The sequence below is a fragment of the Aythya marila genome, assembly GCF_965140915.1.
Source record: "Aythya marila genome assembly, chromosome: 20".
Lineage (NCBI taxonomy): Eukaryota > Metazoa > Chordata > Aves > Anseriformes > Anatidae > Aythya > Aythya marila.
The window spans coordinates 5086170-5106566 of NC_139061.1; the positions used below are offsets into that span (position 1 = coordinate 5086170).

At 54.2% G+C, this 20397-nt stretch overlaps 1 protein-coding gene across 1 annotated transcript; it reads left to right on the forward strand.

Moving 5' to 3' along the window:
* Positions 1-328: 328 nt before the first annotated feature.
* On the forward strand, positions 329-19757 carry YWHAG (tyrosine 3-monooxygenase/tryptophan 5-monooxygenase activation protein gamma). The gene is made up of 2 exons (XM_082776163.1): positions 329-627; positions 16394-19757. The coding sequence occupies exons 1-2, from the start codon at positions 541-543 to the stop codon at positions 17048-17050; spliced, it is 744 nt and encodes a 247-aa protein (XP_082632289.1). The 5' UTR covers positions 329-540; the 3' UTR covers positions 17051-19757.
* Positions 19758-20397: the final 640 nt, after the last annotated feature.

A 20397-nucleotide genomic window follows, 5' to 3' on the forward strand; every position in this document is an offset into this window, starting at 1 on the left:
CACAGGAAGGGGCCTCGCGGCCTGCCGGGGCCCTCCCGGCGGTGAATCAGCAGCGGGGCCGCCGCGCCCGGCCCGGGCGGGGTGGAAAGGGAGGAGGATGGTGGAGGGGGGGAGGGGAGGGAGAAGGGAGGCGGCCATTTTGTCAAGCGGCCAGCCGGGGCGAGGCGCGGCGCGCGGGGCGCGCTGGGAAACGGAGTCCTGGAAGGGGAGCAAGGCGGGGAGGGTGAACTGGGGCAGGACTTCATCTCCCGGCGTGCCCCGCGCGCGCGGGGAGGGGAGAAGGGGGGGCGGGGCTTGCGTGGGCGTGGCCCGAGGGGGGCGTGGCCTGCAGGGGGGTTGTGGCGCGCTCGCAGCCCCGCCAGCAGCCGCCGCCGTCCCCGCTGCAGCGCCGGGAGCCGCCGCTTCCTCCTCGTCCTCCGCCTCCTCCTCCTCTTCCTCCTTCCTCAGCCGCCTCCTCCTCCTCCTCCTCCTCTTCCTTCTCCTCCCGGAGACCCCCTCCTTGCCCTTCCCCCCCTTTTCCCGGGCTTCCCCCCCGCGAAGATGGTGGACCGCGAGCAGCTGGTGCAGAAGGCCCGGCTGGCCGAGCAAGCCGAGCGCTACGACGACATGGCGGCTGCCATGAAGAACGTGAGTGTCCGCCCGCGGTCGGGCTGCCTGCCCGTGTGTCTGGCTGTCCGGGTCTGGGGGTGCACGGGGGGGACCCCCCGCCCGCCCCTTCCCTGTCCCCGGCCCCCTGGGGACGGCTGCGGGGTGGGGAGGGGGCGGCTGCGGGGAGGGGAGGGGGTGGGGGAGGGCACGCGGACCCCTCCCGGTCCCCCCTTCTTGTCGCCGGGTCCCCTCCCCTGTTGTATCTCCAGCGCTGAGCCCCCCCCGGCCCTGCCCCAGCCGCTCAGCACCGTGCCCCCATCGGTGGTCCCCATCCTTTTGCCCCAAACCCCATCCCGGCGTCCCCATCCCCTCCTTAGCCCCCCGTCCCCATCCCATAAGAGGTGTCCGTGGGGTGCGGCGCTGCCCCCAGCCCCACACAGGGCTCCCCACCCCGTGGGGTGAGGCTATGGGGTGGGGTTGGGGGGCTCTGCCCGCACGCCGCTGTCCCCGTGCATCCCTTCCTTCCCCTGCGAGGCTCCCTGACCCCGAGGAGCCGAGCCTTTAGCTGCCAGGGCTTTGCCTTCTGTGTGTGTTTTTTTTTTTTTTGCTGCACTTGTTTCGAGATTTATGAATTGAGTCATGTTGTATTCATTTCACGCTCTTAAAATAAAGACTCTGCATATAGCAGGCTGATCTGATTTGTGACACCGAACGCTTCCCCTTCAATGCTGACATTTTGACAATGTAAGAAAGTAAAAAAAAAAAAAAAAAAAAAAAAAAAAAAAACATATCTCTGATCTGATCTTGCAAACAAAGCAATCGTGGGAGGCAGGATCAAGTCATTCCAGAAGATTCTGCATTTGTCATATTGCAGAGAGGCTAGACTGGGTGGAGGGAGGGAGGGGGTGCTTTAAAGGGGAAAACTGTTCTTTATGTTTGTCTTCTTAGTCAGGTCTGAGCCTTTGAGAGGAGCTGGGGTGTCCTCCCTTGCTGATGAGGAGGGAATGCTGATCTGGGAATGTCGCAGTCTGGCTGGGATGCAGCTCGCTGAGCCCAGATTGCACCATTTTGACAATAACCTTGCATTTATCAAGCAGACAAAACTGTCACGGGCGGCGAGCGGGGAGGAGGGCGGAGATGGCTTTTTCAAGGGACGGGGTACGGATAACCAGGACGAGATGGCTCCGCGTGAAACCCCCTGGGCTGCTCCTCTGCCGCACCGCGGGCTTTATTCCACTGCCCCATCCCAGCGCCCATTCATTGGGAGGCAGAGCTGGGGGGGCAGCAGCAGGGCTGGCTCCGGGCGGGGAGCACAGCCCCTAGCACAAAGCCAGTGGGGATGTGCCTGCAGACTCAGCACCGAGGCTCGGGGCAGGATTTCTGCTGTTGGAATTTCCCTAACCTGCCTGCCGGGGCCGGGTCCCGAACCCCAAATTGTTGTTAGAGATCGCACGTATGCTTTTTAGTTTTATTTTTAATTTATTTTTTTTTTTCCTTTTAGCCCCTACCGGCCCTGGTGAAACATAACCTTGGCCCTCGGGGACTGAATCACAGTCGTGCTGCTGCCTCCCGCCAGGGCGAACAAAAGGCAGAGCTGGCGGAGCTTTGTTCCCCGTGTCCCTGCGATGCCGCCGCCGCCACCACCCAAACTCCATCCCCGCTCCCACGGGCACCTCACGCTCCCGTTCTCCCCGCTGCCCAGCCCCCAGCCCCGGCCGTGCGGGAGGGAGGCTTGTGACCTCGCGCCGATTTCCGTGGCAACGCGCAGTGATGTCATTTGTGCGGTGGGACGAGCTGCAATGCGCCCAGGTGGTAGCAGAGAGCACGCAGCCCGGGGAATGCAGCAGCCCGCAGCTCGCCGCTGCCTCACGTCCTCCCCGGGGCAGCGCTGTCACAGCTCGCCATCCCCTCACGGGGTCAGGTTCCCCCAAAGCCCGGCCATGTGCCTGAGGGGTTCGTTTTCCCTGTGGATCTCACCCCATGAGCAGGTTTTTGTGGCACTAATGGCTGGTGGTGAGGCTTGAGTCCCCCATTGTCTGCTGCCCCTCGTGCCCTGTAGGGTTATTTAGAGTTTTAGGGTCGCTGTGCCAACAGCAGGTGCTGCTGTGGGAACCTGGCTCTTCCTTCATGCAGCAGATTTCTTGGGGTGCCCCAGGAAAACCCCAGGGAACAGGGGTGAGACACCACCAGGCCTTGCCTGTGCGTGACCTTGGTGGTGCCCCTGGGCTGTGTGGGGCTGCAATCAGCCCTGGTTGGCGAGCAGAGAGCCTTCTCCTTCCTCCCTCGCTGCCCCGCAGTGCTTTTTTGGGAGCGAGCTGCCTTTTTGTCCAGCTCTGCCTCCTCTCAAGCCTTGCAGCCGGGGCCCGGGATCGATATCCATCGGGCAGGGAGCGGCCGTGGCTCCGTGCCAGGCTCCGGGGCCGGGAGCCGCCTGGGTGCGGTGCTGGCCTTGGGAGGGCACCCATGGGGAGGGCACCCATGGGAGGGCACCCACGGGAGCCCCACCAGCTCCTGGCGAGATAAATGCTGTGACTTGTGTAGGGTAGAGGTCGGCTAAAAAGGGTAGGGGGCTGTTTCGTTGCTTCCACCCACCGTGTAGGAACGGGGGCACGTGCAGGAGCCTTCAGGCCACCTGAAGGTCCCTGTGAGGGGAACGTTTGGTCGCTTGTCTTGGGGTCCCAGCCGTGCCCTGTGGGTGAGGGATGTCGGTGGGTGACTGCTGGGGATGCCCAAAAGCTGCTGCCCGAGCCTTGGTGCAGCAAATGGCTGCTGTGGGAGGAGGAGGATGAGGAGGAGGAGGAGGCCGGGCGTGGGGAACCACAGCCTGTCCTTCACGCAGGTTACGTGGGCTTCTGCCACGTCTGCTCGCCAGGCTTGCAAGCTGCCACCCTCCGAGTCCTGTGACCAGTTGAACGCTGATTTTTCCCTCAGGAAGTGTGGATCAATGCCTGAGGGGTGCCTGCACCTCGCGAGCAGGCCGAGGAGGGGAGGGAGGCCTGTCATGGCGGGCCGGCTGTGGCGGCAGCAGCCTGAGCTGTTGTGGTGGCGCTCCCCAAAGGGCTGGGGGAGGCTCTGGGGAAGCCGTTTCCAGCGCCAGGGCGCAGAATTTCTGCTGGCATCTACCAAATGTGGTCCTTCTCTGGCTGCCACAGGAGTTTTGAGGGGTTCTTGGCCCAGCTGCCTCGCTGGCACCATTTTGTGTAGGCTTCTCTGGGCTCAAGGTGACCTTGTGGGTGCCTGGGTGGCCACAGCAGATGGCACCTGCTGGGCTGGGGAAGGCTCTGTAGGAAGCTCTGTGCCCTCAGGCACCCTGTTCTGAGTTCTCTTGGCTCTGCTCAAACCCCATCAGCAACCCAAAGCGAGCCGTGGCCTTCCCCAAACTGCCCCAGCCCTTTCCAGGGGACCCCCAGGTTGGGGTGGTGCTGGGGTCTGGCACCCTGCGAGGTTCAAGGAGGTTTGAAGCCCTGTGTGGACGTGGGGGGATAACGGGTGGAGCTGGGCAGTGGGGCATTGCCTACCCTAACCCTGTTAGCTGACCAGTCCTTGAGCTTTTGGGAGCTCCTAAGTCTTATCTCCAGGCTTTGGGAAGAGCCAGTCCTGTAAAAACCCTTCTGGGCTCTTCTGGCTTGGCTACGTGTGACAGCAAGGAGCAGCCTGATCACAGATAGCTTCCTTTGAACCAAATGGGAGTCGTTGAGGCTGTGTTGGAGAACACAGCTGCTGAATCATCTGCAGATGCCTCGGGTCCATGGAGACACTGAAGGTCTTGGGCAGGGGCTCTCCAAGGGCCCTTTGGTGTTCTGGGCTTACCTGCAGGAATTTGGTGTGCTGGCCAGCCCTGCGAGCGCAGGAGGCTTGGTGGGAGCTGTTTTGCTCTTCATTTCTTCTCATGCTTGTTCTGAACTGAAAACTCTTGGACCTCTGGAGCCCAAGCGCTCTCATCTTGTCTCATCTAACTGGGTGATGCCACTGGGCATCCAGCCCTTTACCAGTTCCCAGCAGCATGCTGGCCTCCTGCCTCTCTGCTCCCCTCCATGCAGCAACGGAGCTGCCTGCGGATGCTTTTGGGGTTTGGGTTGTGCTGGCAGGAGGTGGCTGAACCGAGGGCCCCAGCCGTGCCCCCGAGTTGCTCAGCCTCACATCCAGCCTCCTGCCTTAAATCTGGAAGGACCCGGTGCTCCCTTGGGGCTTTGGGGGTGATCCTATTGCAGCCTTGCCTGGTTTTGGGGCAACTGTAGGTCTGGTGGGGCTGAAGCACTGAGCGTCCAGCCCTGTGCACCAGGAGGCATGGGGAAAGATGAGATGTGCTTGCACATTCGCCACTTTGATTGATACATGCTTGTAGCTTCAGCTGAGCTTGGAATCGATCCCTGACCAGCTCTGACTCTGCAGGATAAAAGAAGAAACATGTCTCATGGCGCAGCTGATGGGGCTGCCGTGGCTGGGAGAGGAGAGCAGTGGTCACGGCTTTGGACCTGGAGAGACCTCCCTGGGCAGAAAATGATGAACCAACTCCACCACTGAGCTCCTCAGCTTCCATTCTGGGCAGCTTTGTGCCAAATGATCCAAGAAATCCTAGGAGCGTTGTGGGCAAGGGTCACATATTCTAGAAAAACACCAAAAAGCTTGAGTTTTGGGGTCTAGCTGCTGGTGCTTGAGGAACCAGCTGCTTCTTGGGAGGTGGCTTTGTCCCTGCTCGTCCATGTCCCGGAGGCTGAGGTGTCGGGCTTGGGGGCTCAGTGCCAGTGTGGCAGGGATGAGCGAGGAGGTCTGGCTGCTCTGTGTGTCCCAGCCAAACATCGGGTGGTCTGCAGGCAGGTACGGAGGAAGGGGTGGCTTGAAAATGCCTGTGGTTGAGCTGGAGGGAGCCTTTCCTCGCCAGAGTCGGTGTCTGGGGCTTGTAGGACTGCAGAGCTGAAGCTGCTCGCTGTTTTTCTGCCCCCTTCCACCTCCTGAACCGCGACCGGTGATGAAATACGGACGCGCAGTGGAATAACTGCAGTGCAAAGCACAGAAAAAATGGGATTTGCCTGGCTTCCCAGGCACTTCGTTGACAGATAGGACACAGGCACCATCTTCTGCCGTGGCAAAGCTGTGCCGCAGGGCTTTGGTTGTCTCGGGCTGACCGATGGACCCGTGGTGCTTCCAGGCACAATTTTGCTCTTTGGTGCTCTGCAACTCGAGATAGATTTTAGGAAGCTAATGCTGTAATGAGGATTTTTGTGCTCCGTGGTTTGGAGCCAGCTTAGACCCTCTTTCCTTTGCTATTCATGCCTTCGTTACACCTTTCTGGAAGGCTGGAAGCCTTAACCAACTTCTTTGTTTTTTTTTTCCTTTTATTGAAAAGATGAGTAACTAACCTGTCCTTGGCTGAAGTCTTTGTCCCTCCTATTAGACTCATGTTCGTGATTCATGCAGACAAATGGCAACCTGCTATCTGGGAAGCAGAACACAAATAAATCCATAAAAACAGGAGCAGGTATTTACTTCACTGGTTTCTGAAGCAACGGCCGCCCTGCTGGAAGGCGATAATTGGAAACCAATTTTACCACCTGCTCAAACGAAGGGGAGGTGGCTGTGAATTGGTGGCTGTGCTGGCACCGTGGTTTTGTGTCTCAGCCTCTGCAGCCTTCATCCCGAGCTGGGGATGTTCAGATCGATAGCCGGGGGCTGGTTTCACGCTGGCGGTGGGCAGGTAAAATGCTCTTGTTTGTGCTCCTGCCTCTGCAGCTCCCAGCCTTTGCAGGTGTGGGAAGTCTTTTTTATTTATTTATTTGTTTATTATTTTTTTATTTATTTTCTCCCCCTGTGGAGACAAAATGGCTTTCTGAGAGCCCAGACCAGCCCCGCTTTGTGCTGTGCTGCCTGCAAGCTTCGCCGTGCTCTCCTGTGCAGGCTCCTGGACTGGCTCAGGACAGTCCCCTCCCGGTACCTGCATCCTCCTCCTGCCTCCCTTCCCTTTGGCATGGAGCAAACCAAGCCTTTGGGCAGCACAGGAGGCAGTTCATGAGCCTCTTGACAGCAAGTGGGAAAGGGGAAGGATGTAAACCCACAACCAGCCGGCTGTGGGGTGGTTTGGTACCGTCCCAGCCCCTGCTGTCGTGTTCAGCTCTCTCTTGTTCCTTCCTCCCGGCTGCTTGGTGTAATGAATGCTCCCTCCTCCCATCCCCAAACGAAGGAAAAGCGACGACAAAAAGCCATTTCTGCGCTCTATTATTTATTTATTGAAGCAAAAAGGCCCGGCTCCTCCCTCCAGATGTCAAGATGCGGGATTCCTGCCCCACCGTGCCGCGGGTGCTGTCGCGGGGAGGAGCTCGGGATCCCCTGGGCTTTGTGCGGCTGGGCTGGGCACACAAAGGCAGCGAGGCCGGGCTGCTCGGCCCTCTGGCCCCACAGAATGCCTGCGGCTGCCTTTTTTTTTTGGGCTGGAGCTCGGGGGGGCTGCAGCCCTTGTGCTGGGGCTGCCGGAGCCCGGCTGGATGCGCACAGAGGCGTCGCGCGGTGGCCGCGGTTCTCCGCCGTAGCGGGGAGCGGTGGCATCTGGGAATGCTCCGAAACGGTAAATTCTGGAAGAAAAAGGGAACTGAGATGATGAGGCAACAGTGCCCAGGGTTCCAGGAAATGCAGAGAACACCATCTCAAAAGCAGAGCTTACTGGTGCTGGCGAAACAAAAGCCTTTGTCTGCTTATTTAGGTGCAAACGTCCGCCGATGGCAGGTTTTTCATTGTTTTGTGAACCCGAGGATGAAGTGCTCGTCCTGCACGCCCAGGCCGCTCAGATGCGTTCTGGCCGTGCCCTCGCCAAGCCCAAACCTGCTTCAGGAGCTGGCACGGCGCTGGGGCTGAAAGCCTGGCGCTGAGATCAGGCGGCTGAAAATGGAGCGATGACGGCGCGGCTGCAAAAAATGCACCGAGCAGGTGATCTGTGGCAGCTGCGGGGCATGAAGGAAGACAAAAGAAGTCAATAGGGAGAGGAGGTGTCAGTTTGTGTTTTTTTTTTCTTTCTCCTGTGCTAAAATAGGTTTGGTCACATCTGAAGAATGACCCAGCACATGCTCCATTGGGTATTAAACCTGGTTTTTGGCCCGGCACCGGTGATCTGGTGACCAAGGGCAGTGCATTAGTTAACAGCAGCAGGGGAGTAACTAGAGAACATGTCCCTGATGGCATGAGATTCCCTTAAAGTGATCCCCAGATTAGGGATTAGAGTGCTTAATGTTTTTCTTCCCTAAAGGAGATGTTAGGACTGAGTCAGCCTATGGGCGTCCGAGGCGGCCGCGCTCGGACGTACGCAAGTCTGCAAGGACTCAAAGTACAAAGCATTCCTTAATTGTTTGCAAATTCCTTCTGATCTTGCTGGATGGGTTGGCCAGCTCGGGACGAATCTTTGCTTGCGTATCAGGCAAAGCCGCTTGGCGCGTCGATGTGCTTCTGATTCCTCTTTAAGGTGGCTTCGGCAAGGCTCTAGGAAAATATCAGCGAGAAGGCTGAGCTTCAGGGCTAACGAGGTTGCTGATGGACGTCTTGTTTGGACAGTTGTGCTTCTCTGCAGCAAGAAGTTTATTAATAGTAGCTGGAGAAGCCGTTGCCGTGCAGTGCGCTAACATACGCCCGAAAGCTGCGGCAGGAGATCTGTGCTTGTAAAAGACTAACGCTGGGTCTTCAGCAGTGAATGAGAATTTAGGGGGGATTAACAGGCTTTGATTTACACCCAGCTGGGGAAGTCATCGGAGCTTTGCCTGTTTATGCTGTGGGGCTTTGTTACGTGGGATGAATTTTTCATTACCTTGGAGCTGAGAGCCTGGCTTCTCGCATTTGGTGGTGTCAAGACCCTGGTGCTTACGGGCTCTGTCACCTGTGATGAGCTGAGATCAGATCTGTGGTACACGTCCCTTGGGCTTCAGGACGGGGCTGGGAGGAGATGGTCAGAGCCAGGCGGCGGTGGTTAAATCTGCAGTCAGATTTGGATTGGTAAAGTGACCCTCCTTGTAAGGGTACCCATTGAAAATTGACTGCAGTGCTCCAGAAAGCTGCCAGAGCGAAAACTCGAGTTGCTTTTCTGCAAGCCCATTTAAGAAATAAAATTGTCTTTGCTAGAGGTGTGTAAGATCAAGCTTGAAATCCCTGAAGCGGTGGGAGGGCAAAGTACATCTGGAGGGATAATCACCTTGCTCGCCGGTGCGGAAATTAAACCCATCGTGGGGCTGGCACGCTGGAGTCCACCTGGGCGTTCTGGAGGGGCTCTGGCTTAAAATGGTAAAACACATTTCAGACACTGCAAGGAGCAGCTGGTTCTGCAGACCAGAAGACCTAGAGCAAAACCGTTTTTCTTTAATGCTTCTAGAACCTCGCCTTGAGCAGGCTTGCCCAAAGCAACTGGGGTAATGAAACGGAGCGGTTAAAAACCTCCTGTGCTAGCTGCAGGGGAGCTGTTTGCATGGTGGCAGCTTCTCCCGTTTCATCCTGCTGGAGCAGCAGCCTGCCAGCTGTGGCAGTTGCCTCTCTCTGGGAGAAGCCCTGCGAGCAGGCGAGAATTGCCTGGTTCGTCCTGCTCCTGCACGCCTCTGCCCCTCGTCCAGACACGGCCCTGCAGGCACTGAGCAGGACAAGGGCTGCAGACGGCAGCTTCCAACAGCCAGAAGATGCTCACCTGGCCTGTGGCAAACTGGTTCTCCTCTCTCTACTCGGTCTATCTGAATGGGGTTGGTGGGTACAACACAACATGGTCATTTCTCCAGCCCCACATCAAAGACAAACATCTCGTGGTGGCCTGGCCCTTCCTGGCAGCTCCGGGAGGGATGCGGTGATGTGGTGCCGGGTCACTCACCTCCCAGCAGTGGGGCTGAAGGTGAGTAGGGAAACACTAATACCTGAGCCAGATTAGTACTCTTAGAAGCTGTGAGGTAAGTCTTTAAGCAGCTAAAGCTCCCAGCAGCACCAGACGTGCTTCCTGGCGTGGAACCTGGTTTGTTTAGCTGGCCCCCGCTGATGCGCCAGAATCCCCTAGAGGCTGCCTTGCTTGGTTTTACTGTTTTGCCATAAAGTGAAGGGGAGTGAGTCTGCCTGTATTAACCAAGTCATAAGGCTCTGGGAATGACCAGTGGTGGTCCTTTGGATGGTTTCTTCAGCTAAAAATGCTGTGAACAGATGGGCTTCTCTGAAGAAGAAAGGTACTTGGATGGAAAAAGTCCATCTCTTTCGGCATAACCGAAATGCCGTTGAGGAAAAGGCTGCAGTTATTCAAGAGCTGCTCAACTGACACCTGAAGAAGCTTCTTCATGCAACTCAAAACGTCACTGAATTGACATTCTCCTTGTAATAGCTCAGAATAAATCCCTTTTAAACTTTTGGCGTGCTCCCAGACCATATCCAAGCTTCCACAGCAGTGGCATGCTGCCATACTGGTCTGCTGCATGTTTTGCAGAAAGCTGATACAAAAGTCACATTTTGAACAATATTTTCAAATAGTCTGAGGCAGGAGAGCTCCTCGGGCTGTTGAGTGATGGAACAGGGTGGTGATCTTGGGCTGCTGCTACGGTGCTTGCAGAAATGCAAGAGTGGGCAGATGTTGCTTGCCAGCCTGCCATATCTTGGGGAAGGAATAACTTGGCATCCCTTCTGTTCCTTTGCAGTTTGCAGGCAAAGGTGCTGGTATCCCATCTGTCAGAGGCAGTGTGATGAGCCCTGAGTGACAGTGCTTCGAAATGCTCAGCCTGATGTGGATGGACTTGCTGCTTCCTCCATCTGGTGGTAGGAAGGCATCAGACCAACAGAGATTGATGGTTTTTCCCAAGGGTTTTTAATAGGTACAAGGCAGCTAGTGGCAGCAAGACAGCGAAACAAGTTGTCCTGCGTCCGGTTTTCATCTTGTTAAATAGCCTGCCTCTTTGTAGGGCTAACAGGAATCAGGGTGTTCATAAGGAAAAGCAAGAACTTGGACTCTAATCCTTAATGACTCAAAGCAAATAGTAGCTGTAGCCACAGCTCCCTGCTACAAGACTGTGCAAAGCTAATTCAGAAACGGTGCGTAGCTTGGCATGGAGGCACTTGAAATGCATACACCTTGCCCACGCTGGGAAGCTTGGGCTATTCCTCCCCACTGCAATGTGTTTGGGCTGTCCTCTTTCAAGTCAATAGCCGTTTCGGAGGGCAGGGTCCAGAACCGTACCTGGAGGCCGTGTGTGGAAAACAAAGAGATGCTCCCTTGGGGCTGTCTTATCTGAAAAGCTGCAGAAGAAGCTGGTGGGGCAAATCTTTGGCACCCAGGTGTTGTGTTGCAGGAAAACCTTGAGCCGTTAGACCAAACATTGGGACTGCAGCTCTGCAGATAAAGGCCGATCCTTGAAGTGCTATCAAATGCAGAATGGGAACAGCTCAGAGTTCTGCTTCTGGCACTGGCTCTCTCACCACAGCTCCCTTATGACCTTTTGCATGCAGAAACTTGAGGCAGCAATGACCCAAGGACTTGAAACTTGTTTTTTTGTCTAGCTTAAATCCAGCAGAGCCAGACTGAAACTGAAGTAGATCTGCAGGCTCTAAGGACTGATCAAACTCATGTGTCATATGATGAAATTCACTTTGGCTTAAGTAGTTGTTGAGCTGTGGAGGCCAATGAAATAAATGAGCTCTTGCTTTTCATGTCTCTCAATTTTGGAGGCTTTGTCTCAGGTGGTTCAAAGTTGCCTTAAATAGTAAAGGCTACAGGGTGTGATGAAAGCTCCTGTTAACTGGAGGAGCATGCAGAAATCCTAATCAGTGTCTGGAGTACCTAAGTATCCTCTGAGATCCAGTTATGCTCCAAGTAATGAGCAGCCTTACTTTGCAGACGCTGCTCCGTGATGGATTATGAGCCATTTTAACCTTAATGGCAGAACCATCCGCTGTGCCTCAGTGTGCCTTCAGCTTCTTTCAGCCACTGTCTTGTGATGGCCCCTGAGAACTTCAAAACGGGAACCAGAATATGATTATTCATCCTGAAAGAGTTGAACGAGACAGCAGAGGGGAACTAACTTCTGCCCACAGCCTGCATGTGCTTCTCTGGTTTTGTCTGAGATGAGAGGAAGGGTCTTATCTGTAGCCTAAAATTCCCCAGCTATGCTCAGATTAAACAAGAGGATGGTGGAGGAGGTCAGAAAGGAGAGGAGTAGTTATGATACGACTTCCATTTTAGAAGTATAACGTCAGGGAGGAGGCTAGAATACAGGTGAAGAAGACCCGAACCTGTGAAGTCTGGTAAGATTCTTGATTTAGATCTAGTTTAACACACGCCTACTCTGTGTCAAAGTAGGACAGTGCTTAAGAAAAGCATCTTCCCAACTGCATGATGGCTTCCTAGGACAGCTTGCTCCTGAGTGTTCAAGGAGAAGCTGTTCTTGACTCAGTCGTGTGACGTTTAGCCATGACTGTAATCACGCTACAAGGTAATGGCAAGGATTTAATGCGCTTGAAGGAAGATATTTCTTCAGAAACTAGATATGGAGTGAAGCAGGGACAGAAAATGCAGGCAGGGATGTAGAAGTCTAAAGATGGCTGCTCCCATTGCTGGTGCTTTCAGACTCGGTGAGAATGTCACTGGTGGGACTTCAGGCCCAACGTTGTCTTAAAAGCCTATTTACCTTTAAAAAAAAAAAAAAAATGAAAGAGAAAATGGGACCTTCAAGCCAGGCCTCAGTGTGACTAGCGAGTCGTGTGTGAGGGAAAATGAGGCGATAGCTCGGGTTCCTGTTGGAAGATAACTGCTGGGTTACAAGGTGCAGAAGCCACAGATCAAACACGTGCTGAGGAAGAAATGGCTGTTGGGTGTTGTGGTGGAAGGGGAGCTGTGGCTGTACTGGTGGGGTGTCACAGAAATGGCCCTTTTCTAGCCTAAAAGAAGTGAGCGGCCAAGGGCTGGGCTCGGGCAGGCCCCTCCAGGCCGAGCGAGGTGTTTGAGAGGCCTGTGAAGGGAGCCAGCAGCTGTTGGCCCTACATCGCTCCCGTTAATTGCGTGTAATATCAGATTGTCAATCAGCCACGCGCAGGATCACAGGGTTGTGGTAATTGGTGACTGCTCCACTGAAAGGGTGGCATGTTGTGGACAGCTCGGGGTTCCCGTGGTTGTCTCTCTCCAGGAAAGCTTGGCTCCTCGTAGGTGTCTAGTGTATTCAGGGACTCGAGATCTCTCCTGGGCAATCAGAAAAGCGAGTGTTGGGGATTATAAAATGGATTAAGTTGTTGATGGTGTTCCCCAGGGAAGAATGTCTGGGTCTGTTCAGCTTGCTCTGCTGTGTGCTGTAAGATAAGACATCAAAACTAGGTAGCAGCCATAAATGGGTGGGCACTTGGTTAAAAACGTCGATGAAAACCTATTGTAAGGGTAAGTGGGGAAAACTAAACCCTGAGATGCACCTCTGCTGCAGCTGCTCTGTAGCTGAAGGGGCCACATGTGCTCAGAAATGGTTCCTTCAGACCTACTGATGCGAGGCAAGAAGTGTGGAATAGAGAGTCCTGGAATAAGCAAACTCACCAGCTGGGGGCTGGGAGCAAGCGTTTTGTGTAGGTGCCAAAGAAACCTGATTGGGATGCTTCTGGAAAGCAGGCCCAGTAGGACCAGCCGTGGGCTTTTGGAGAGTGTGGGCTTCAATGTTAGGGGCAGGTGAAGTTCTGCCTGGCCCCCTGGCTGCAGCGTGGTGCTTGAGCGTGCTGGGAGCCTGTCAGGCTCTGGATGTGGTGCTGGGTCAGAGCTCAAGGGTGTAATGGTGAAACTGGGAGAACCCCCCCTGGGCTCGTGTTGCCTCTGAAGGGCTTTTACAAATCAGTGGGCTTCTTAAATGTAGAGATTTGCAAATCTCTAGAGTCTGGAGCAGTAGAAACCCTAACCTCGCAGTACGTTCCTGTTGGACTATCTCCGTTCTATGGGGGCCATACAGTTGCTGTGCCTCTCCTCAAGCAGAGCCACTCTGGGCTGAAGGGGTTGTGTCTGTCAAGCTTCCAGCTGTGTGGCTGGATGGACCAGCTCTTTTCACTGGCCTTCCTATGCCACGTGCAAGACTGGGCTCCATTTCAGACACGTCTCCTTGCCCCCCAGTGCCTTGCTGATCTGCAGGGCCACAAGGGGGAAAGGAGGCTGGGTACGTAGTTTTGCAGGTCGAGGTCTGCTTCCCTGTGCCACCAGCCAGGGAAGTAAAGCTCCAAAGGGAGCTCTGGCTCCCTGTCAGAGGCTGGCTCGGTTCCTGCCAAGCCCTTTGAATGTCAAGCTGTTGTTTATTCACTTATTTATTTTGGCTGTTGAGCTACCCTCACCACATGTAGCAGTAACTGGGTGGCACAAGGATCCTGTGAGGCTGTGCCCCGTACCCCGCGGTCACGCTGCGGCCTTGTAAGTGCCCAGCCCAAAGCCGCCGTGCGGTGGCCTTCTGGCAGGGCTGTCAGGGCTGTGAGCACTTTTTTCCTCTCGTCTTTCCAGCGGGCAGCTGCGATTATCGCTGTGACCATAGCGGTGTCGCAGCTTTTATTTTGGGACACTGTTTGGGAGTGGCAGCAGGCCTAGCACTGCTCCCGGTGACGTGCCTAATGAGGAACCCTTCCTGCTTTGATAAGCTCCCTGCAGGCTCCCTGGAGAAATCTCTGCATTCTCCACAGGTGTATGTTCCATCTGTCAGCGATTTTTTTTTTTTTTAATTTTTTTTTTGAAAGGATTTTGACAGGCGACTTTCTTCCGTAATCCTTAATAGCTTCAAATTTAAAATGTTTATGGCAAAGCTAATCCTACGAAACTCCCTGTAGCTTTAATGAATTTGTCCTCCTGCAAAACTCTTGTGGTGGGAGGAGGTGAACCCACTGCAGTGTGCCTTCTGCGGCAGTGAATATCTGGAGGCAGGGCTGTGGGGTGGCTCTGCCATCCACCTGCCTGGGCCCCATTTAAAGCCAGTGTGCCTGCTTGGTGAGCATCTTGCTAAAAGCATGACCTCACTTGGTTATCAGCCTCCGTAATTAGTGTCGAGATAGAAAACCTCTGGGATTGGCGAGTCTCTTGTAGTATTACAGCAGCCGGTGTTGGACACTCAGGATTTACAGCCGGAAGGTTAGGTCATATATTGGGTTGGGATTTCTGGATGCCTCTTTCCCCCATTTCCAAGGATGGACAACCCAAAAGCCCTAGGGCAGGGGGACACCGTAATTGTTCTCGATTATCTCTGAAAGTTGGCTTTATACCACAGTATCTCTCATTAATGTTTGTGCAGGTGTTGTGCAAAGGGCAGAACGAACAGAGCCATCTCAAGATGTCAAGTCCTATAAAAACGCGGCTAGACACGTGTGATGTTATGGCACAAGGCACCATATAAATGCCTATAAATGGGTCGTGTAGCACGTCACAGCTGAGCCTCTGCCTCATGCCCTCTGTGGGCAGAAGCACATCAGGAAAAGGAGTAGAGGAGGGCTGGAGGGGAGCCCTGGCACGCTCTGCTCACCACCAGGGAGACTGTGGTGTAGCAGTAGCTTGGGTCAGGGACAGCACACGTTGGGCAGGCCACGGCTTAGCAGCAGCAAGGGGGAACTGGGGGCAGAGGTGGATGCCGCTGGGACGAGCTGCCGTGGTGGCAGGAGCGAGGTGAGCGTTCCAGTGAGATCCTGGGTGGGTCACCTGCCCCTCACGGCCCCGTCCCTCAGCTTCCAGATTGCCATTGTAAATGTGGTTATCTGGGCCCCGAACGAACCTCGCCCTTGCAGAAATGACTCAGTATTTGCAGAAGCCTTTCGTTTACAAACCGTGACCTAATCCTTGTGGGAAGTGACTGCGGAGAGGAGACACAGCAGGGCCTGGGGTGCGTGCGCCCTTTGGACGAGGGATGGCAGCTGTCAGCATGCAACCAGGTGGCTGTACAGGGTTGTCCCAGCACCCACGGGTGGCTGTGGAAGGAGCCCACGCATCTCTGAGCTTGCCCAGCTCTAGCAAGGCCGTATGGCTTGTACAGTGCCTGGCTGGCTTCTCAGCCCCGCTCACGGGTCCTGCCCCGGTGCCATCAGCCAGCGGTGGATCAGTGGGAAGTGGAAGGAGGTCACGGTACCAAGAGCAGCGCTTCCAGGAACTCAAGCGACCAAGGCGGTGTTTGGCAGCCTGGTTGTGGAAAGGCTCCGCTCCGTCGTCTCCTTCCTTAATCACTCTGTTGCTGCACGCTGTAATGACTAAATTGCCGTGTTGCATGAGGCAGGTGGAAGCGATACTGTGCATTAACGCTCTGATCGTCAATGAAGAAAATCCTGTGTGGGAAGAGCATACTCTTACCATGTGAGCTTTTAAATCCTTATCTCAAATGCCTTAGGCAGCTACAATTTTAACATCTAACGTATTCTTGAGGCATCTCAAAAGAACGTACCGTGCTCATGGGAAGCGGAAAAGATGAATATGCCGTAGCCGAATTGTGTTGTTAATCCATTCGCCTAGCTAGTAACCCTACAACATCTCCACCCTCTTGCTCTGATGGTCCCTCACGTCTGCCTCTTGATGTCTGATGCTCATCCTGCAGGTGAAATGCATCTTTTTTTTTCCTAGCGGATTTCTCTCGTTCTGGAAAACACCGATCTGCTAAGATGGAGAATGCCTTGAATGAAAGCCACCCTTCCCTGGCTGGGGGGCTGGACCGCAGCACGATTTCCCAGCTGGGAGGAGATCGGATGCCCAATGATTTGGGGATTTGGCGAGCTGGCTGCGTTCTCCACACCTCGCTCCACGTGGGGAGCACCCGAGTGCTGAATGGTGACGGGAATGGCGAGTGGCTGTGGCTTAACCCGAGTTTCTCTCTTCTCTCTTCCTCTCTCGTTACAGGTGACAGAACTGAACGAGCCTCTGTCCAACGAAGAGAGGAACCTCTTGTCTGTAGCCTATAAGAATGTGGTGGGGGCGCGGCGCTCTTCTTGGCGAGTAATCAGCAGCATCGAGCAGAAGACCTCTGCCGATGGGAACGAGAAGAAGATCGAGATGGTCCGGGCCTACCGCGAGAAAATAGAGAAGGAGTTGGAAGCCGTGTGCCAGGATGTGCTGAGCCTGCTGGACAACTACCTGATCAAGAACTGCAGCGAGACGCAGTACGAGAGCAAAGTCTTCTACCTGAAGATGAAAGGGGACTATTACCGCTACCTGGCCGAGGTGGCCACTGGTGAGAAGAGGGCGACCGTGGTGGAGTCTTCGGAGAAAGCCTATAGCGAAGCCCATGAGATCAGCAAGGAGCACATGCAGCCGACCCATCCCATCAGGCTCGGCCTGGCACTTAACTACTCAGTTTTCTACTACGAGATCCAGAACGCCCCGGAGCAGGCCTGCCACCTGGCCAAGACGGCGTTCGACGACGCCATCGCCGAGCTGGACACCCTCAACGAGGACTCCTACAAGGACTCAACGCTCATCATGCAGCTCCTCCGCGACAACCTAACGCTCTGGACAAGCGATCAGCAAGACGATGACGGTGGAGAAGGCAACAATTAGACCCCCAGATGGACTGGCAGCCGCACGCTGATGCTAACTACTGCAGTCTTTATTTTTTTCCCACGAGTGGGGGGGTCAGGGGTGGGGGAGGGAACGGGAGGGGACACCTTCCCAGGGAGGCCCCCCACAACCTGTCTTTGATTGCCTCTTTGACATTTTTGCCAAAACACCACTAGTGGAAGTCAGGCTGGCTGTGCTGGTATGGAATAGCAGCCTCACTGGCATATGGACTGTTCTGTAGATTATTAATACAAGTGGAGCTGTCTTTAATTTAACTTTATTGCTAGAAATAAAAGGGTTTAAAGATGAATTAACTTGAATGGAATGGCCCTCGTTTTTAAGAAAAGCAACACAAAAAGGAAGTTCTGTGGTTCCAGTAAGGCTTTGTGCGTTTGTTTCTTCAGTTCAAGTGCCGTGTGTTTGTACCACGTCGCGGGGCGTCTCCCTGGAGCGCCCTGCCTGTCAGGGCATAGCTTAAAATCCCCAAATTGAAAAAGGAATCATAATAAGTAAAAGACTAAAGAATTTGGGACTTGCAAAGCCCCGGGATTTAGGCCATTTAATCTTTTTAAGATATTTATTAGGGTAGCTTACAGTATTAACACTAAATTGCAGTTTACAGTATTTCTACATTACAGCCATATGACATCAAGCCTTTGATTGTCTGTTTTCTTTTGCTAGTTCTTTTGGCTTGCCTTCCTGATCAGTCCTCGCCTGTGGACTGGCTTAGCTATTCTGTGTCGCCCAAGGCAAGAAGCCCGCCCGCCCGAGGAACATCAAAGCTGCTCTAGTTTTTTGGTCAACAGCTTAACAGGTGCTTGGCTAGCGGCTGTTTAAACTATTTTAGTCCACAGCAAAAGGTTTAAGAACTTAATTAGAAAAGGGGGAAGTGTTTAAACTTAAAATGCCACTTAAGAGAAGAAAAAAAAAAAAAAAAGAGAATTCAGGTCTGTATGTCATGTACTGTGTTTGGTATTTCAAAGACCATCCTGATTTAAGGTGCCACAGCTGCTTCCTCAGGGATTGCACTGCCATTTCACTCTGCCTGACTTTCTCCCACTGTACCATGAGGTTTGTCAGCAGATCTGCAGCACCCAGGCTCCCTTGTTGGTCATCAGGGAAGCCAGGTGCGTTTTCTTTCTCCTGGGGAAGCTTGTGGTGTAATGAGTGAACTTCAGGAGCTTAGAAACTAATTTGGTAGAGAAATCCTCAAGGGAAGAGCTACAATCATAGACATTTCTATCAAGCATCGGGAGCCCAGGAACTTAGTTCTCTTCTTAACAAAATCCTTTCCAAATCTGTCTTACCTGGTTGGGGGTGGGAGACGGGGCATCTGAGTTTGCTTAGCAGGTAATATTTACCCCATTTTGCGTAAAATTTCTATTTCTTTTTTTTTCCCCCCCCTTGCATAACTGTCGGAAGTTCACTGCTGGTCTCCGGCTTGCGGCGCGCTGCCCCGCGTAGCTTTTTCCCTAAAGCTTCGTGGCTGGGAGAACGGCCCTCGGGGCAGCTTTTTTTTCGAAGCAGGCTTTCACCCTCCCTCCCGAGAGCCCGTCCGCAGGCAGCGCGCGGCAGAGGCGGCGGCGATCGGGGGACCCCCGGTCCCGCCGGGGTGGCAGGGGGCACCCGCCCTGCCTCGCCGCCCTCCGACGAAGCCGCAGGGGCCGCCAGCCCCCCGCTCAGAGGTGAGATTGCCCCGGCCACGCTAGCCAAGCTTCCCATCGGGTGCCTTTGCACGGAGAGCCTTGCCGAGCCCTGCAGTCGGCGGCGTGCCACGCGCCCCAGCCGCGGCCGGCGAGCCGCCGGTAAATGCCGCGGACTTGGAAGATCTGTGTAGGCTTCTCACCTCCCTTTGAGTTCCCGTCGTGTCCAGTGAGCAGTGTTGTCCCAGCTGTATGATTTGGAAGTGATTTACTGGAATTACAAAACCGATTTTATTTTATATTTTTTTTTTCTTTCCGGCTTTTGCTCTGGCTGCTTTAGGAAACTTAACGCAGGAGAGATCGCACAAGAGGGCTAAAAGGGGAGTGGGGTCAGGGACTTGATTTTTAAGCAGCTTGAATGGTTTCTTTCATTTTTTAAGAAATGCACTTGCCTATGATACTGTCTCTCCAGTGAAATGATTACTGCTCCATTACTCTATTGATACAATATTGTGCATGCTAGTGTCGTATTTCTATACAGTAGCTTGAAATTTATTAACTTATACTGTAGATGTTATGTATTCCTATGACAAAATAGTCTTCAAAAATTTTTTAAAGTTTTTTAATTTATTTTTCTTTTGGGGGTAAAGTTTGCTCTACCAAATAGTGATCGTAACAAACTGATCTGTTATGGATGTTGCTATAGTGACATGCAATTATATATGATTTTGTTTTTAAAAAGGAAAAAAAAGCAAAAGAAAACACCAGTGTTAGCTTAATCTTAATGTCTGGTGTTCGTCATGGTGAAATTATAACTATTACAGTGTAGGAGAACAATGACTGTGTTCTTTGAATGAGCCTTTGTTTGTGCTTTTTGTCATGTTATGCAGTGAACTATTTTTAAGGTCTAATCAGTGATTATTTTTCCAACTCCGTGTTTCTGTAAGGAATTATTTCACACACGGACCATTCTTAGCAGTTTTCCTCAGTGATGGAATATCATGAATGTGAGTCATTATGTAGCCGTCGTACATTGAGCAAATAAACTTACAGATCTGACGTCAGCGCTGCTCAATTCTTGCGTCTGTCGAGTTTCTGGGGGTCCGGGGCAGGGGGTGGCGTGATCGGGGTCGGGGGCTTGGACCCCAGCCCCAAATCACCACAGGTTGGGTGGTGGGGGGAGAGCTGGGATCACGGCTGGGTCCCCACCGGGCACCTTGGTGGTGCTTGGGCTCCCGAAATGTCAAGGGAAGGCTCGGTGGGGAGGGTCTCTGCGTGCTCGGGGTGGGCACGGTGGGGTCCTGGGGCTGGATCCCCTTCCTTGGAAACCCCTCGGTGACTCCTGAGCCCTGCGGGATGGGCACGGGCTGGGCCCATACCTCCGGGGATGCCAAAAAACCCCTGGGGAAGGGGCTGGGGATGGCCCTGGGATGGTGACAAAAGGTGCCCGGGGCTGGCACGGCACGGGAGAGCGGTGCCACCTCGCCACCACGGCCACCTCCCCGTCAGGGTGACTGGTGCTCACTGCCCCCCCTCGCTGCCAGGACGCCTTCCCTGCACCATCCATCATCCAGATTTACACTGTTGGTTTCCCCCTTGCTGTCCCTGTGTCCCCACATCCCTTGGGCTATGGGGGTGGGTGCTGTGGGAGAACTCTCCTGGCCCCCCCAGATGGCACATTTGGGGGCTGGCACCCGCACCACT

What these genes read in the sequence shown, in the direction of transcription:
- YWHAG (XM_082776163.1), top strand. Translation starts at nt 541, where the DNA reads ATGGTGGACCGCGAGCAGCTGGTGCAGAAGGCCCGGCTGGCCGAGCAA. An exon ending in TGGCGGCTGCCATGAAGAAC is followed by an intron (nt 628 to 16,393) that starts GTGAGTGTCCGC and finishes CTCTCGTTACAG; the next exon opens with GTGACAGAACTGAACGAGCC.